Genomic DNA, 14,983 nt, shown 5'->3' on the forward strand with positions numbered 1-14,983 from the left:
TATAATTTGTCTCCACCCTTGGATTCATGACGCCCTATTCAAACATTTCTGGAATACAATTAATGCCAAATTGAAGCCAATACATTTTTTATTTACCAAACATTTCCATGCTTAATACTAGAAAAAAGGCACAATTAAAATAAAATGAATGACATTGCATGCATGGTGTCTGGTTGGGGTTCGATTTATAACTGTTTTATTCAGATATGTAAATTTGTGTTAGACTCTTTGCAGCGCAATGCAAATCGAATTTTGTATTTGCTCAATAAATGCCACTGCATGTAGCTAAAATATACATGTGTTCGACAATATTTGGTAACTAGTGTAGCAATCAAATAAAGTTTCCAGCAATTGCAAGTCAAATAGTCATTCGGTGGTAAATAAATTTACCAGAAAATGTACAATGCTCAATCAAATAATGCAGAGTAAACTATTTTTTACAGTAATTTGTGAAGTTTAGTATCTGCAAGGGTCTAAATTGCTACTGAGTAGTTAACGTAGTTTGTATATAGCAGTTATTTTGTTTTGCAATATGTTAAAAATTTAATATCAGAGTCACAAGTTTGTGGTTCTATAACGTCATTTCAGGCGTTTCAAGTTAACTTCCGCAACTTCCAGATATGAAATTGTATCAGATATGTGGGGCTTTTTATATTTCCATGTTTTTCAAATGTTTTAGCGGACACCGATTTCGGTGCAGATAAGGCAGGCGGATCCAAGGAATTTGTGTGTAATTTTGTTTTCGTTTGTATACAACCTTTTTTTGAGTCTCCAATTAGATTTTATTGTTCCGAAAAACAAATTATAAGAATAATAGTAGTCCGTAAATTTTTATATCATATGGGGACATTATTCTAACCTGTTTTATCGATTAATATCGATAATTCGAACCAGAAGTTTTCAAGAATAAACCTGAATCAATCTGAATTTGTGCAGCCAAGGGCAGAAAGGCCGATTTGAAAAAACATCTTTCTTAAATTAATTAACATGAATAATTAGTCACTTATGTTATGTTATAGTAAAAAGAACCACATTTTCTGCCAAATATATGGTTGTTGACTTATTGGAAAAATGGAGTATCTAATATAATTTTATAGCCATTTTTGCGCTAACTCTGTGTTCAAGGGATAACGGCAAAAAATTCAATTAGGACTTTTCGAGATCTTACAAGTGTTTCATTACATTGTACCAAAGCATAAAGCTTGCTGAAAGAAAAATCCGTTAATCTTGCCTAAACTCGAAAAAGTTTATTACATCGGTGCTTTGCCAAAGTTTCGGCGACAGTTGTCTAGATAGCTGATTGTTATTTCCTATCTCTTCGGGAAAATCGCAAATAGCTGCTCCTCCTAATATACACCCGAAACGTGTATGGTGTCAGATGTGTTCCGGCTCAAACTTTCTAACAACGTAATACAAGAAGTGATAAGGGTTTTATGGTAAAATAATACCTGGCAAGGAAACAGGAGCAGAGTTTAATTTTAATAATTTAACATAATGCTCATGAATTTATTCCTAAGGAATTGTTGCATTCGACGGATATTAAATTTATGCAATTTTGCATACATGCATTCAATACCATCTGATTTCATATTACCGTCATATTTTTAGATAATCTTCTAATAGAGTTTATTTTATCAGATTCGTCAAAAATCTACAACTTTTTAGATCTTGTTGAAGACAAAGTAGCAGAAAATGTATTTCTGATAATAAAATGTGTAGAAGAATATGGTGTTAAAGGAATATTGTTGATTGTTGGATTTATATTAACTTTTTTCCTCTCAATGTGTTAGTTATCCACTGTTGGTTATGGTACGTGGAAAATCCAAAAAAAATGGCAAAAAATAATTTTATAGATTAGCAATATTGCAACAATATATTTGATCGCACCTGTAAATAGCGTTTTTCTTGTTAGCATTACGTGAATGTCTGCTGTTTTATTCCCAAACCAGCAACAACAACATCCAACAGGAGCTGGAAAGAAATGGGTAAATTGTACGTAACTGTAAATTCGTTCGTCACTCTAACACGTGGAGAAGAGTATACAGTTTCAGTAAGCGTTTTCAAATAAGTGCTCAACTTCACTTCATAACCTTTCTTTACTATAGTTTTCAGTGTTTGCACGAATGCTTGGTTCCCATAGCGTAGTTTGATGCTAAAGAAAACTTTTTTTTGTAAAAACGGTTGGAAATAAAAGAACTTCTACGGAAAACCTTCCATTGGAACCATGCCTCGATTTTGGCCTGTTTCTATCAAGAACATAATTTTCCCTCTGAGTACTTCCTTCAGAATGAATTCAGCCTTCAGGCTTTTTTTAAATTCATATCTTCACATTCACTTTCTCCTAGGAATTAATTTGCTCGTGATGAACAACACATCATGGAATCGTGGTAGATTGTGGAATCCATGCGTCCATTATTTACATTTAGCATTTGACTGCTTGAATCTCCAAAAGGAAGGAAAACTTTATACATGTTCAACGTTGTTATTCACACACTAAATAAACTAGCAACAAACACCCGGTATATATAATCTGTCTAGATGCATGATTATTGTTGTAGTTTTTCATTTTTTTAAATAAAAATTTCGTAAAAAATTCAAAATATTAAAAAATATCCAGAAAGTTTAAGCATATTTTGCAATATTATATTTGCGATGTTTGTATATACTAATAATTTGTCAAATGACCATTGAGCCCGGGATATAACACTTTTCCCGGGATATAAATTCTAACTTTGCCACGTCGTAAATATTCCCAAATATCTACAAGAATGCACCACAATTAATGTAATTTCTGTGTACTTCGAACGAAGGTAACATTATTTCCGTCAATCCAGTGATCAATTTTACAGAAAATGATATAATTTATTGAAATAACTCAGCAAAGAAGTACAATTTTTCACAAACAGAGTAGTAAAGTAAATGATTTAAGGAATGTTATTCCTACCGCACTTATTCCTAATGCAATAAAATCAGCAAATTTTGAGAATAAAAATATACGAAATATTGAATTTTGCTATTACTATGCAAAACTCATAACTTCGGTCGGTGTATTTCTGCGGGACCTAATGAAATTGGAATCAACTTTTTCAGATTGAGTTATTTTATGCAAAACCGTCGATATTGATATGCATAGCTACGCAAAACAAAATGCTCACTGTGTTCAAATCTGCATGCAAATAAGGAGTTTGTACGTTTCAGTTCAAATTTTATTTCTTTTTTACATTTAAACCCAGGCTTAGTAAATTTTCTGAATGTTTAGGAAGAGCTTTGTGATTTCCTCTCTCGAATAAATCGTGTTGGTTGTCTGCATACATTTTGTAAATTTCATATTTGTATATTTATGAGCGCAGAGAGATACGAGTTTTAACATAATGCTTTTGTCATAAGCAATAAATATATAAAGTTGAAAATAAATATGGTTCAATAAATGTTAATATCTACTGCATCGATGGAAGCAATTGATATTCAAACGGATGTTTGATTTGTTTAGTTGTCAATTATCGTACGAAAGTCCGCTCAGTTTCGCTTATATGAGAAGTAAATATTTCGCCATATTGATACAAGAAAATTTAAATTAATTTTTGGTTCAGTAAGGGTAGTTGCATGAAACAATAAACGCGGACTCAACTTCCCTTCCACGCCTCAACTTTTAACAAGGGTCATGTTAAAATGGGAAGCAAGATTAACAAGCAAACAAGCAATTTTAATATAATCGTATGCCAAATGGAAATGAATGAAAGTTACATTTTGACCTCTTGCATTATTTATCGAGTTAACAATATATTCTTAGGAACATTGTCATGCTTGTAATTGGGAATCCAACCACTTTTTTCACGCAGAAACGTTAAAAATAAGCACTTTTTACAGTTACACACTTACAGTTTCTAATAGCCAATATTTATATATACATAAGCTTCACTTGCAACTTGAGATCACTTTGTACATGAATTGTAGTGATAATTTAAAGTAAAAATTGTTTTCCTCACTTTTCCTGAATCCGTGCAGATACTTTGGTAATTGAATCATTAACAACTTGGCTACAATTAGGAAGACTCTCCGTAAACTTTTCCACCGGAATAGTTAGATTCAAATTAGAAGGATGATTATGATAATCCGGCCCATTTGAGAGAGTGGACAAGGGTCTCAACTGTATTATCGAAAATTATCAATATCGGTGGATAAATCATTGTGTGTCTATTGCTTGGCTACGGCAATCTCCAGACCTAAACATGTTGGACTTTTCGAAATAATTCAAGCAACGTTCGATAAGGTGAAAAATAATATGCAAATGGGTGGACCAAGGATTGGAATATGCATTGCAGAAAACGACTTGATAAGTTCAAACCCCCGATTTTTGTAAATTCAGGTAAAGTGCTAATCCTAATTTTACTTAAAATTTGCAATCGAATTTAAATATCGATTATCTCAACGACGTCGGCTGACAACCTGTGTATCATACAAGGAAGTAGAAGCATTTTTAATAATGCCAATTTGGTTAGAAATCCATGTCCAAATATAATCCTATTCAAACACAATTTAATTATATCGAATAAGTTACGCATAAAAATGTAACAATCGAAGCAATCAAAAAGTGTAGACTTCTGCTTGTTTAGAATGAGCCGACAAACACAAATGAAATAATAATAGATACGGTTTTCACGTTTAGTGTGGACCCAATAATCACATTTCTCTTTTTTTTTAAAGCTGAAATATGCATTATTGGATTTTCGATTCTTTGACCGGTTTTGAGGGATATTTTATTTTACCTTTTTTGAGAGTGCAACAGATGATAATAATCAACTTTAATGGAAAAAGAAGCAACACAACGTTAGAAGGAAACCAGTTAAGCACAGAGGTAATAAAACGGTATGAAAACACGAACAAAACGAAATCACCAGAAATAAATGAAATCAAGAAATACGATTGCTGAAGAAATAAAACTGGGAGAATATATCCAGTAACATGTAACACGGCTAAGAATCTCAAGAAAAGACATAAAATTTACAACAAGTAAAACCAACTTTTCAACCAATCAATCAAATTCATTTATTCGATTTCCATAGATAACATCGATCCAAGAGTCATAACTGACCATAAAATCTGGCATTTTTGAAATTAAATTAAACAATGTGTAAAAGCACACAAGGCTACTGGAACAATTAGAATTTGTTGTAAAAAAAACTAGTAGAAAATACGATTGACTTTAATGGACCACAAGCAAGCATTCGTCAGAATACGACATGCCACAGCAACATTAGAAGAACTAACAAAGAATAAGCAAAATATTGGAATAATTCTTCACTATCCTTTTGTAAATCCCGATTAATAGACATTAAATAAAGTATCAGCAGTTAATTAAAACTCACAAAGTTGTGTACAACTCAAAAAGAAAACAAATTGCAGTAAAATCGAAATAAATCTCAAACAACTAATCAGAACCATTACTAGCTCCCAATTAACATTATTTGCATCCAGCTAATCAATTAGAATCACTTGTCAATAAACGGGCAACAACAAAAATTGAGATAATAATCCAAATAGAATGGCTTATACAGCTGAGTGGTATTATTTCGAATTATTTACTTAACAGACTGACACTCGTACTGGTAATCAGGAAATTTCAATGGTTTACATTTATACTACATTTCACAAAAATGTATATATGTATGTTGTTTAATTAATATAAACAATGGCGTTCAGTGTCTTGATTTCAAGTGACCAGTTGAACTACTGAATAATGTTGTAAACATTTCAAATATGTATTCGCTTTGTGTTGTTTGCCATTACGGCTATTAAATTAATTGCAGCGTGTTTAAACTTTTAGTAATAATGAAGTTTAAATCCAACGTTATGAAACATGTACATGCTTGTTTGCGGTTTGACTTTTGTAAATTTGCTGTTCATATTGCTTTTAGTAACTGAATTTACTAGTTCGAAGATAATTTTTCACTCGCACTGCACTAAAGAGAGGTGAATTGTAGACGTCCGTAATAAGTACCTATTAGAGGAAAACTTTCATTTCCAATTTGTAAAAAAAACTATCTGGCTTGCAAAGTGAAACCACGAAGACCGAAAGAAAGTGAATAGCAACGTAAAATAATATTGGTTGCCAATGTTTTATCAAGCTTATGTAAATTTGCCAAAGTGCCTCTCTTATACATGAAAAAATATCATATCCTTATGCTTAGTCTTTTTTAAGTGTTGTTATTCATAAATGTAAAATATGTCGCTTTTCGAACATTCGTCCAGGTAGTAGGCGATAAATTGCGAATTGATTTTATTTTGATTCACTAACATTTTGCGAGTTTAAGAGCAGACCTAAAGATGGTCCATTGAATAAGGTTAAAATTGAAGGTTCCGCCTACTGGCATTCGGGGTGGCAAGGACTAACTAAACAATACATTTATAATGTAAAATCTGAATTTGACGCCGCAACGCCAAAAGTTAGCCAAATAAAACACCTGATGACACAAAATGACAATCTTTTTGTTTTTAGGTTTCCTTTTAGAGGTCTTAGTACTGAACTGGAGAAAGATAATTTATATATTTATAACATAAATTATTTTCTATTTGAATAAATTAACGTTTAAAATTGAGAAGGAATGTTTGAATTAATATACGTTTCTCCTTTGGGAACGCTCAGTTTGCAAGAAATGCTATAATTATATTCCAGTATAGATCGATTTTATTTAATTCGGTTCACTCAATAGTTGAACGTTCCAATTGCTGAATTAATTACGTGAGTTTAGTCAAGTTCTTGATCAATAAAGCTCACATAATTATATATAGGATATACATTTATTTTGTAAAGGAAATGTTTATCCAGACATGAAGTTTTTACCAACAATACTTTTCTTTTTAATGGTTGATGGTCGTATCCGTTGAAATTCTTTAAGATTCTTTAAAGTATCAACGAACTATAAATTAGAAAAGTACAAAAATAAAATCGCAGACAAGCATAAAATTATAAAACACTAACACTACAGAGCTAATAATCACCGAAGAACTTGAAAGCAAAAATAAACTAGTTCCACAACAATTTAGCTGAAAACATGTCCCTCAACTGAAAAAATACAGAAATTATTTGCACCTTGAAAAATATGGAAGAAATGGGAAAAGACCATAACCGAATTCTAATCGAAATCGTCATGTTGTTCAATCAGATGCAAAAATCGGAAGTAACTGAATAAACAGTGAATGGGATGGAGGAGTTATATGACCACTTACGCAGACCACTGTGTATTTTATTCAATAACTGTCGACGCAGCATTTAATCACTATATAAGCTGCGCATTCGGCATGAGGAAATAAGTCTTAAGTTAGCAGTTAAGGTCGTCGTCAGTTCGCTGTTGAAAGAATCTATTTTTGGTCTGTCAAAATAAACGTTTTTTAAAAACTAAGTTTTTACGTCCAGAAACAAAATTGAGGCTAAAGAAACCCAAACAGTGCAGCCCATACATGAGAATAATAAGAAAATAATCGATGAAAAGCCACACAGAGGTTACAAGGGTTAAATAGCAACTAACAGGAAAGCTCATATTAGCGGAAAATTGTTAGGTAATGCAAAAAATTAAGAAGAAAAACTAATAAAAGTTAAGTTTAGATGAATCAAGAGAAAAATATAGTTATCACTACTTATAATAACAATAATTATAAATCATTGATGAATGAGAACTAAAAAATATTAAATAGCAGTGTTTTAACAACGTAAAATCGTCGAGTTTGGAGCCATCCAAACTCATCCAATATCCATCCATACAATAAACATTACTTGTGTTTCCGACAAACTTCTCACTTTAGTTTACTTTTTCAATTTTGATTTAAACCTTACATTAATGTTTCTTTTACATCAATCGTGAACCAGCTGAAATATGCCATCGCTATGTTTCTCTCAGCGATTTGAATAGAAACAGGAACATTTCCTACTCCTCTTAGAAGCTGCAATCAAACAATCCTAAATTGCAATTGCGTTCCAATTTGGACTTATATTCGCATTAACGCCTTGAAACGAGGAACTTCCGCCAAAGGCAAATTGGAATCAGTCATAGAAGCGTAACTTTTTATTTGATTTGGAATATCTTGTGCAACTAAGAAATTTACTGTGGCAATAATAGATACTTTGGAAGTGAAATTATGCGGACAATTAGAATAACAAAAATATATTTGAAGTGAGATAATAATCCTTAAATACTTGAGGATATCAAATTATGAAACGTCCTAGATTTGGATTCCTAAAAATCCAAGTATAACGCTGTTAAATTGACGTGATAAATTTTTAGTTCATTAGGAATCCAGAACTCCAAGCTAAATATATCAATCTAACTACATGTAATTAGTGATGAATTTATAATAATGAATCAAAATTCAACAAGAAATCTCTTCAAAAAATTACCCCGACGAAACATTTACATTATGTACTCACCTCTATAATTAAAAAAACAAGTATTTACTCCGAACCTTTCCAGGGCTGCTTTGAAATTTTAATTTAGCTTTATCGCAGCAATAGTAGCTTCTCAATTAGACATTTTGCTTGCTTCAAATTTCAGACCTAACTAAGCAACTTTCGCACGGATATTGGATTTTTATTTACTCCTCAGGTTTACAGTTAGAAGCACTCTTATCGGAAGGTTCATCTAATTGCAACGTTGTGTATTATGTGACTTTTGTTTAAATTGAATCAACTTCAGAAGTTTGTCCTTAAAAATATATAGAAACTAATCAGGTACCTACTTACTGAAAACTACTGAATGAAGTGAAATTCCAAATGGGCGTGAATAAATGTATGAGAAGCACACTGATCTAAATTGTTCTTCAAATTTATATGTTTACAGTTTTAAGGTTATTGAAAATTGTTTAAATGAACAAAATATGCTAATAAATCAGCTTGAACTGGGAATAATACTAATACTTAGTGGATAATAAGAATACTAGAAACTTGAAGACAAAACTACATAAAACTGGAGATTATTATTTCTGGAAACATTAAGAGATTTTGAAAATATTTTGTGGGTACTTAATATTTCTCTAAAATACTTTCACTCTAAACTAACTGTTTTTAACTTTTTTCCATTCTGTTGGTATGAACTATTTCACACTTTGTCCTATTAAGTATTGGCAAATTAATCTAAAATCGATAAATATGTTAAATTAAGCTAAAACTATACTTATAACGGTATTATTTCGTTATTACTCCTAAACCTTTAGAACACATAAATTATAACTCTAGATACCAACGTGGCAAATTTTTCATATATTCCTTGGGGACAGGGCGGAAAACGCTGCAAGTTCACACAGTATTTCATGCTGTGCAACCCACATGATTACTTAACAATGGCCTTATCTGCATTGGAAAATAATGGCTTTGTACGGCTTTAGAGCTATACGAGTTGGACTTTCATAGAAATCATTGAGCGAAACTGAATTTATATGAGAAAAGCTACGATATGGCACAGATTTCGATCATTCCCATATTAGGCTCCGCAACCAAATTCACTCCTAATAGCTTTAAATGGAAAAGATCCGATTCCTCCTTGGAAACTACAATCAAACAATATCAAATCGCAATTTCGCTTTAATTTCAACTTGCTTGTATTGGCGCCCTAAAACGGGCAAGTGCTGTCAAGAACGGATGAAAATCACCGAGAAACGCGTTAATTTTCCATTTGGCTTCAACTGCTTCTTGAGAGTACGGAATTCGTATTGCTAAACTGTAAATATGTAGCTTGGAAATGAAAATCGATGAAGAGACAATTTGCACAACTTAAAGACTTGAACTGTTATAGATAGAAAGAGAGAATTTCCAGATCAGGAACTTCATCTATTAAATATAAATAAACTTTATTTGAACATACGAACTGCAAACTCGGAAACGTACTGTATGTTACATTTAAATTAAAAGTTCAAACTATAAGTGATGCATTGAAGACTTGAGATGGGAAAAGGAGAAATTGAGATGGAACAAAGGAGAAATGAAGGAATAATGGGGGAAAAATGTGTATTGATGCACCCATAGTCAAGATAAAGACAGCTCTGACAAGGTTTGCTCTATATGTGGACAACTTTTAAATAGACTAATAAATAGCGGAATAATGAAAAATTTCATGCAGAAGGATAATAAGCATGCATAAGATAATTAAGGATTGTAATGTTAATCAGATTTGGTTTAAATAGGGTTACAATTCGAAGACAAAACTAATTAAAACAAGGAATTCTATAGAGGACAAAGATAAGGAAGAAGTAAAGTCATTCAACTTTTCAATCCCAATGAACTTTTGTTTTAACTGGAAACATTTACTAGATTTACAGGAAAATAGAAACAATAAGAGTTTTGTAAAAATGTGTCTTAAAATTAACGATGTTGGGCAAAAAAAGCATCTATTTGATCTCGAATGCACAACTGGACACAAAGTTCTCATAAACCAGACTGAGGAAAATTAGATTGCATAAAATCAGCATTTCCATAATAAAGATTCCATTATACAGACCTATTCTTAGTTAAGCCCATAAAAACAGTTTTTTCGTTTAAGTACCCTTGCAGCTTTAAAACAAAACGTCCGCCTTAAATCTCAAAATTATATCACCATTTTCTTACCGTGAAAAGCTCAGACTAATTAAAACCGATTTTCACGTCCGAGTTAGCTGCTCTATAACTAAATCCGCACTCGTTTGGATGCAATTTAATTAAAACGATAGTTTGTTGAAATAAAGTAGAACTTGAGCTTAACTAGAATAAGAAGTGTTTTGAAACAACGTTGTATCACAGAAGTACAGGAAGATCTTAAGTGTTTGCTGAAAAATTTAAATTTAAAAAACTTTTTGAATTTACATGAATGAAAACTTACATGAACAATGACCCTTATATGTTGTTTATTAATGTAACTGAAATTTATTTAGGTCTTGGTTTGTGAGGTTGTAATAATTTTCTTTAACCATCAGCAACATTTGACGATTAAATTCCATAAGAAATTGTCCACTAATCAAACCCAAACTTTCCATCAAACATATTTCCATCTTGCATATTGTTATTAATGAACCGAAGCTAATTGATCCCATTTGCTCTAAACATCCATTAATCGCCATGAGATTAACGTGTTCTCCCGCAGAAAATATTGAATTTATCCGTTCCTCCGGGAGTTGCGTTAAGTCCGATTTAGTCAGTTGAAAAATATGCCACTTTGCGTTCACTCTGGCAATTAAAATCCGCGCAGTAAGCATTAAATCCGTTTATTTGATAAACGGCCTGGATTTGACAGGCCGAAGAGAAATGTTTCTAATAATCATGGCAACAGGTTCACTTGCAGACCAATAAATTGACAGAGTTGGAGGTTTTATCGGGAATTCCTCAGCTAGATGATTTTGATTTACGCAAAATAAACGTAAAAATATAACAAGGAAACGGAAGGAAAGTAGAAAAGGTCAATAGCTAAATCGCGAAAGTCTGAGCTGGCTACTGTTTGTCGCTTGAAATTACTCAGCGAGCTCTTTAGGATGATTTTTCCAAAAATCAAAGAAAAAGGTGAATTTAAGATGAAATTGCAAAAATCAAATTCACGGATTAAGACCTTTGTTTTGTTTGAAATGTTATTGTCTTTTTATACACATAATCTTTATTTTATTTCCCCGCAAAACGGCCATCGGCTACTCGGTCTTTCAACCCATGTTATTACGCAAGTTTATTGTTAAGTGCATATTTATAGTGAACAAAAAATATAATAAGAAAAATAATTGGAATCGCGATAGAATTGTCTAATTTCTCTTGCACTTTGCCTGCATATGTATTTCTTTCTGGGCGAGTTCGTATAAAGTTCGTAGGATGAATTCTCAGAGCGTTTTATTTTTGTAAGTGCTTAATGCAATCTGTTCTGTTCTGTTTTCTGCATGTTTAGTTTTCTCGATTACATCTGCTCTTTCTAAAGATGAAATAATAGTTTTTTGTGCCAAACAGTATCAAAGGCTTTATAGATTTCCGTGAATGTGAATGGCTGTCATCTCTTCGTTCATGTTGCTTGTATGGTTTTTCCAGACGAAGAGCGTTTGGTTTTGAAGCCAAATTAGCATGTCAGCATATGTTTTGCAATAAGTCGTTGGTGTGTTTTCTTTGCTTGAGATATGTTCTATACAATATGTTCAAACAGCACTCGCTACCGAATTGTTTTCTTATTTGCAAAATAAACTACAATAAATATTGCCTCCACTGAATTTTTTCCAATAAATAAACCCTTCACTACCGTAACTGTTGAACTATCCTCTTAAGACAACATTAATAATGCGGTCGAATAAATTGAAAGCAAATAAGACATATTAGAGTTGCCACACTGGTCAGTTCAATCAGTCACTCTAGAAGATCGATTGCACAAAACTTGTAAAATATTTATTGCGCTTCGAAGCAGACGGAAAAAGAAATATATCAATTTTGCTTGCACAATGTTTTATAATTATTTCTTGGAAATGACTGACATGGCAAGTAATCATTGCCAAGAGAAATCGAACACATCGAAGCGAAAATCCTTCTAGGAATCCTCTTTAGCATGAATGGAGATACGAAGAACCAGAAAATGAAGCTGAATACTTAGTTAATTGAGAAATGTTCCAGAAATTTAAAAGGGCAAATTTTTAAGTTTTAAGTAAATTGGAGTATCATAATAAAGACCAACTGCTGGTATAACAGAATAAATAAACTTAATCGGAAATAAAATAACTTGAAAATGATAAACAATAGAAGTGCAGTCAGTGGTTATCGATTCAACAGACCCACATACAAATATAAGTGTATTAAATAAATTGACCAATAAAAATTAATTTTTAATAAGACGAGTCATCTAAACGTATCTAGCTCTAAGTAAGAAACATATATTATACAAACCTACAATAATATGTATAGAGGCAAATAACGCGTAAGTATTGATTTGTGAAGTTCTAAATAAGTACAAGTTATAATTAAATAAAAGACGTACTGCAAAAAGTGAAATATGTCCAGCCGAAGACCACCGATAAAATAAAAAAAGTTGTCATCCCAACTTAGTTGTTTTCAGAATGTTGTCGTTAATCATCCCACTTATGGAATATCGGGTCTCTTCTGCGGACTGTTCGGCTCCCTAATATGTTTTCCTTACTTTTTTTGGTCCGGCCGGAATGTCAACTTAAATCCTAACTCTGGTATAAAAGATCAAGTGATTTTTTTAGACCGAAATATAATGGTCAACGTTTGGGATTTGTTATGATTTATGTGTGGAACTTTTTAATTGCTTCTCGTACATGTCTACGAATATAAATTGTGTTTTCTATTCGGTTTTTTTTTATTTCAGTCTAAAGATCTTCCGTCTGGCTATCTAGATACCACAGAGCAACCAGGCCCACCTGACTCTCACGAAGCTATGAACAATAGAGAGTTCATTCAGCAAAGAAGGGTGAAGCGGAGTTTTGAGTTTCTGGTTGGGCTTATTAACAACAATTCAAAATATGAAGTTATCAAACCCAAACCAACGCTAACTCGAGCTAAAGAAATGGAAAAGGTGAGTTGGAGTAAATATGTAAGAATCATTAACGTAATGTATTATATTCACATAGAGCAAAGCATAAAGGAACATTAATTTTCCAGTAGCCAATTGATGAAATCTCTCAAAATATGACGGTTTCTGTAAACAGACCAGAACTGGAAAATCCAATGTAAATATGAGATATATCCAGCATTAAATAAAGTACACGCAAATTGAAATCAATTTGAACGTCGAGAATCGTTAGTTCCGCGTTAAACGACAAATCAATATTCGTATTTGTAATTGCCAAACATTAATTTCTACCGGCATCCAAATCAACATTTAAAATCTCCCCGATATAGAAATCGTTAAATCTTACGGAAATTTATTCTCCAATCACTCTTCATGCCCTTGCATTTCCATCTTCCATCCCCAATTAATTGGTTAATCGGTCCGTTCGGAAAACTTAGATTGCGGATGGAATAAAATGCTGCTCCATTGCTCTTATTTATCTGTTCCGGCAGATTGATTTCTTTCGATCTCCAATTTTAATGTTACGGGAATCTATTTGATAAAATGCGGATTTGTGAATAGTTCACCGAATGGCTTACTGCATCAAAAACGGTCTGGGGAATATGAATCTTTCAACGAAATAGACAAAAACATCAAGGACCTGGTAGAAATTGCTCGATTATTGAGGAACGGAATTGAAAGTTTTAAGAAGGCTGTTGAATTGAACTCTTGTAAGCATTTTCAGAACAAAAATTAAAATATTGTCATGTGTGTTATAACATCATTAGGCTTGTCTGCTGTTAGCATATCCTTGTCAGGTTTTCCTATAATTTCAGTTTTTGTAAGTTGTTTTTTAGCATACTGCTGAATCTGTTTCAATGTATGCAGAAATTATAGGTCAATTTTTTGATTCTCTTATTCAATTTTCTGGTTTATTTTCACTGTAACGTTCAGTCGTCAAAATGCCAATCTGAAAGCAAACAGGAAATTGCTTTCACGTTTATTTTAAATTAGAAAACAACTGGATTGGGAATATATGGAACTGTTCCCATACATGGCATGGTAATAGTGGAAAGAAAAAAATGATGCGATGTTATTGCAGTGTGTTGTCATTAGAGGTTCCGTGAACGGGACGTTTTCATAAAAATTATTTGCCTAGATTAATTAATAAAAAATGAGTTAGCGAATATTTAATTAGTGGAGAAATTGTTTTTCATATTTCAAAAACCAACACATAAAACATACATCTGAATCTAAAATCGAACTACGAAAAAGCGAAAACATTTTGAATACAGTTTAATTTTAACAAATTTAACAAATTAAAAAAATGATTCAGACAGAAACAAATTGTGTAAATTCCTGGTGACTGTGAGAAAATTTGTAAAAATCTTCAACGTCAGACCAAGCAAATAATATCGCTCAGACTAATGTAGATTATTCGTTATAACCAAATTCAATGTACAGGGTGTTTGATAAGTAGATAGATAGATAGATAG

General features: G+C 32.2%; 1 protein-coding gene across 1 annotated transcript in view; it reads left to right on the forward strand.

The window, feature by feature from the left end:
• The window catches only part of LOC109546341, a 126,213-nt gene that overhangs the window by 95,580 nt on the left and 15,650 nt on the right, over nt 1-14,983 (forward strand). The window contains exon 3 of the mRNA XM_048667428.1: nt 13,305-13,511. Coding sequence (XP_048523385.1) covers nt 13,305-13,511 — 207 coding nt within the window. The remainder of the gene's footprint in view (nt 1-13,304; nt 13,512-14,983) is intronic.

The sequence above is a fragment of the Dendroctonus ponderosae genome, unplaced genomic scaffold (assembly GCF_020466585.1).
Source record: "Dendroctonus ponderosae isolate FM_Combo_2020 unplaced genomic scaffold, Dpon_F_20191213v2 Dpon_F_20191213_6, whole genome shotgun sequence".
Classification (NCBI taxonomy): Eukaryota; Metazoa; Arthropoda; class Insecta; order Coleoptera; family Curculionidae; genus Dendroctonus; species Dendroctonus ponderosae.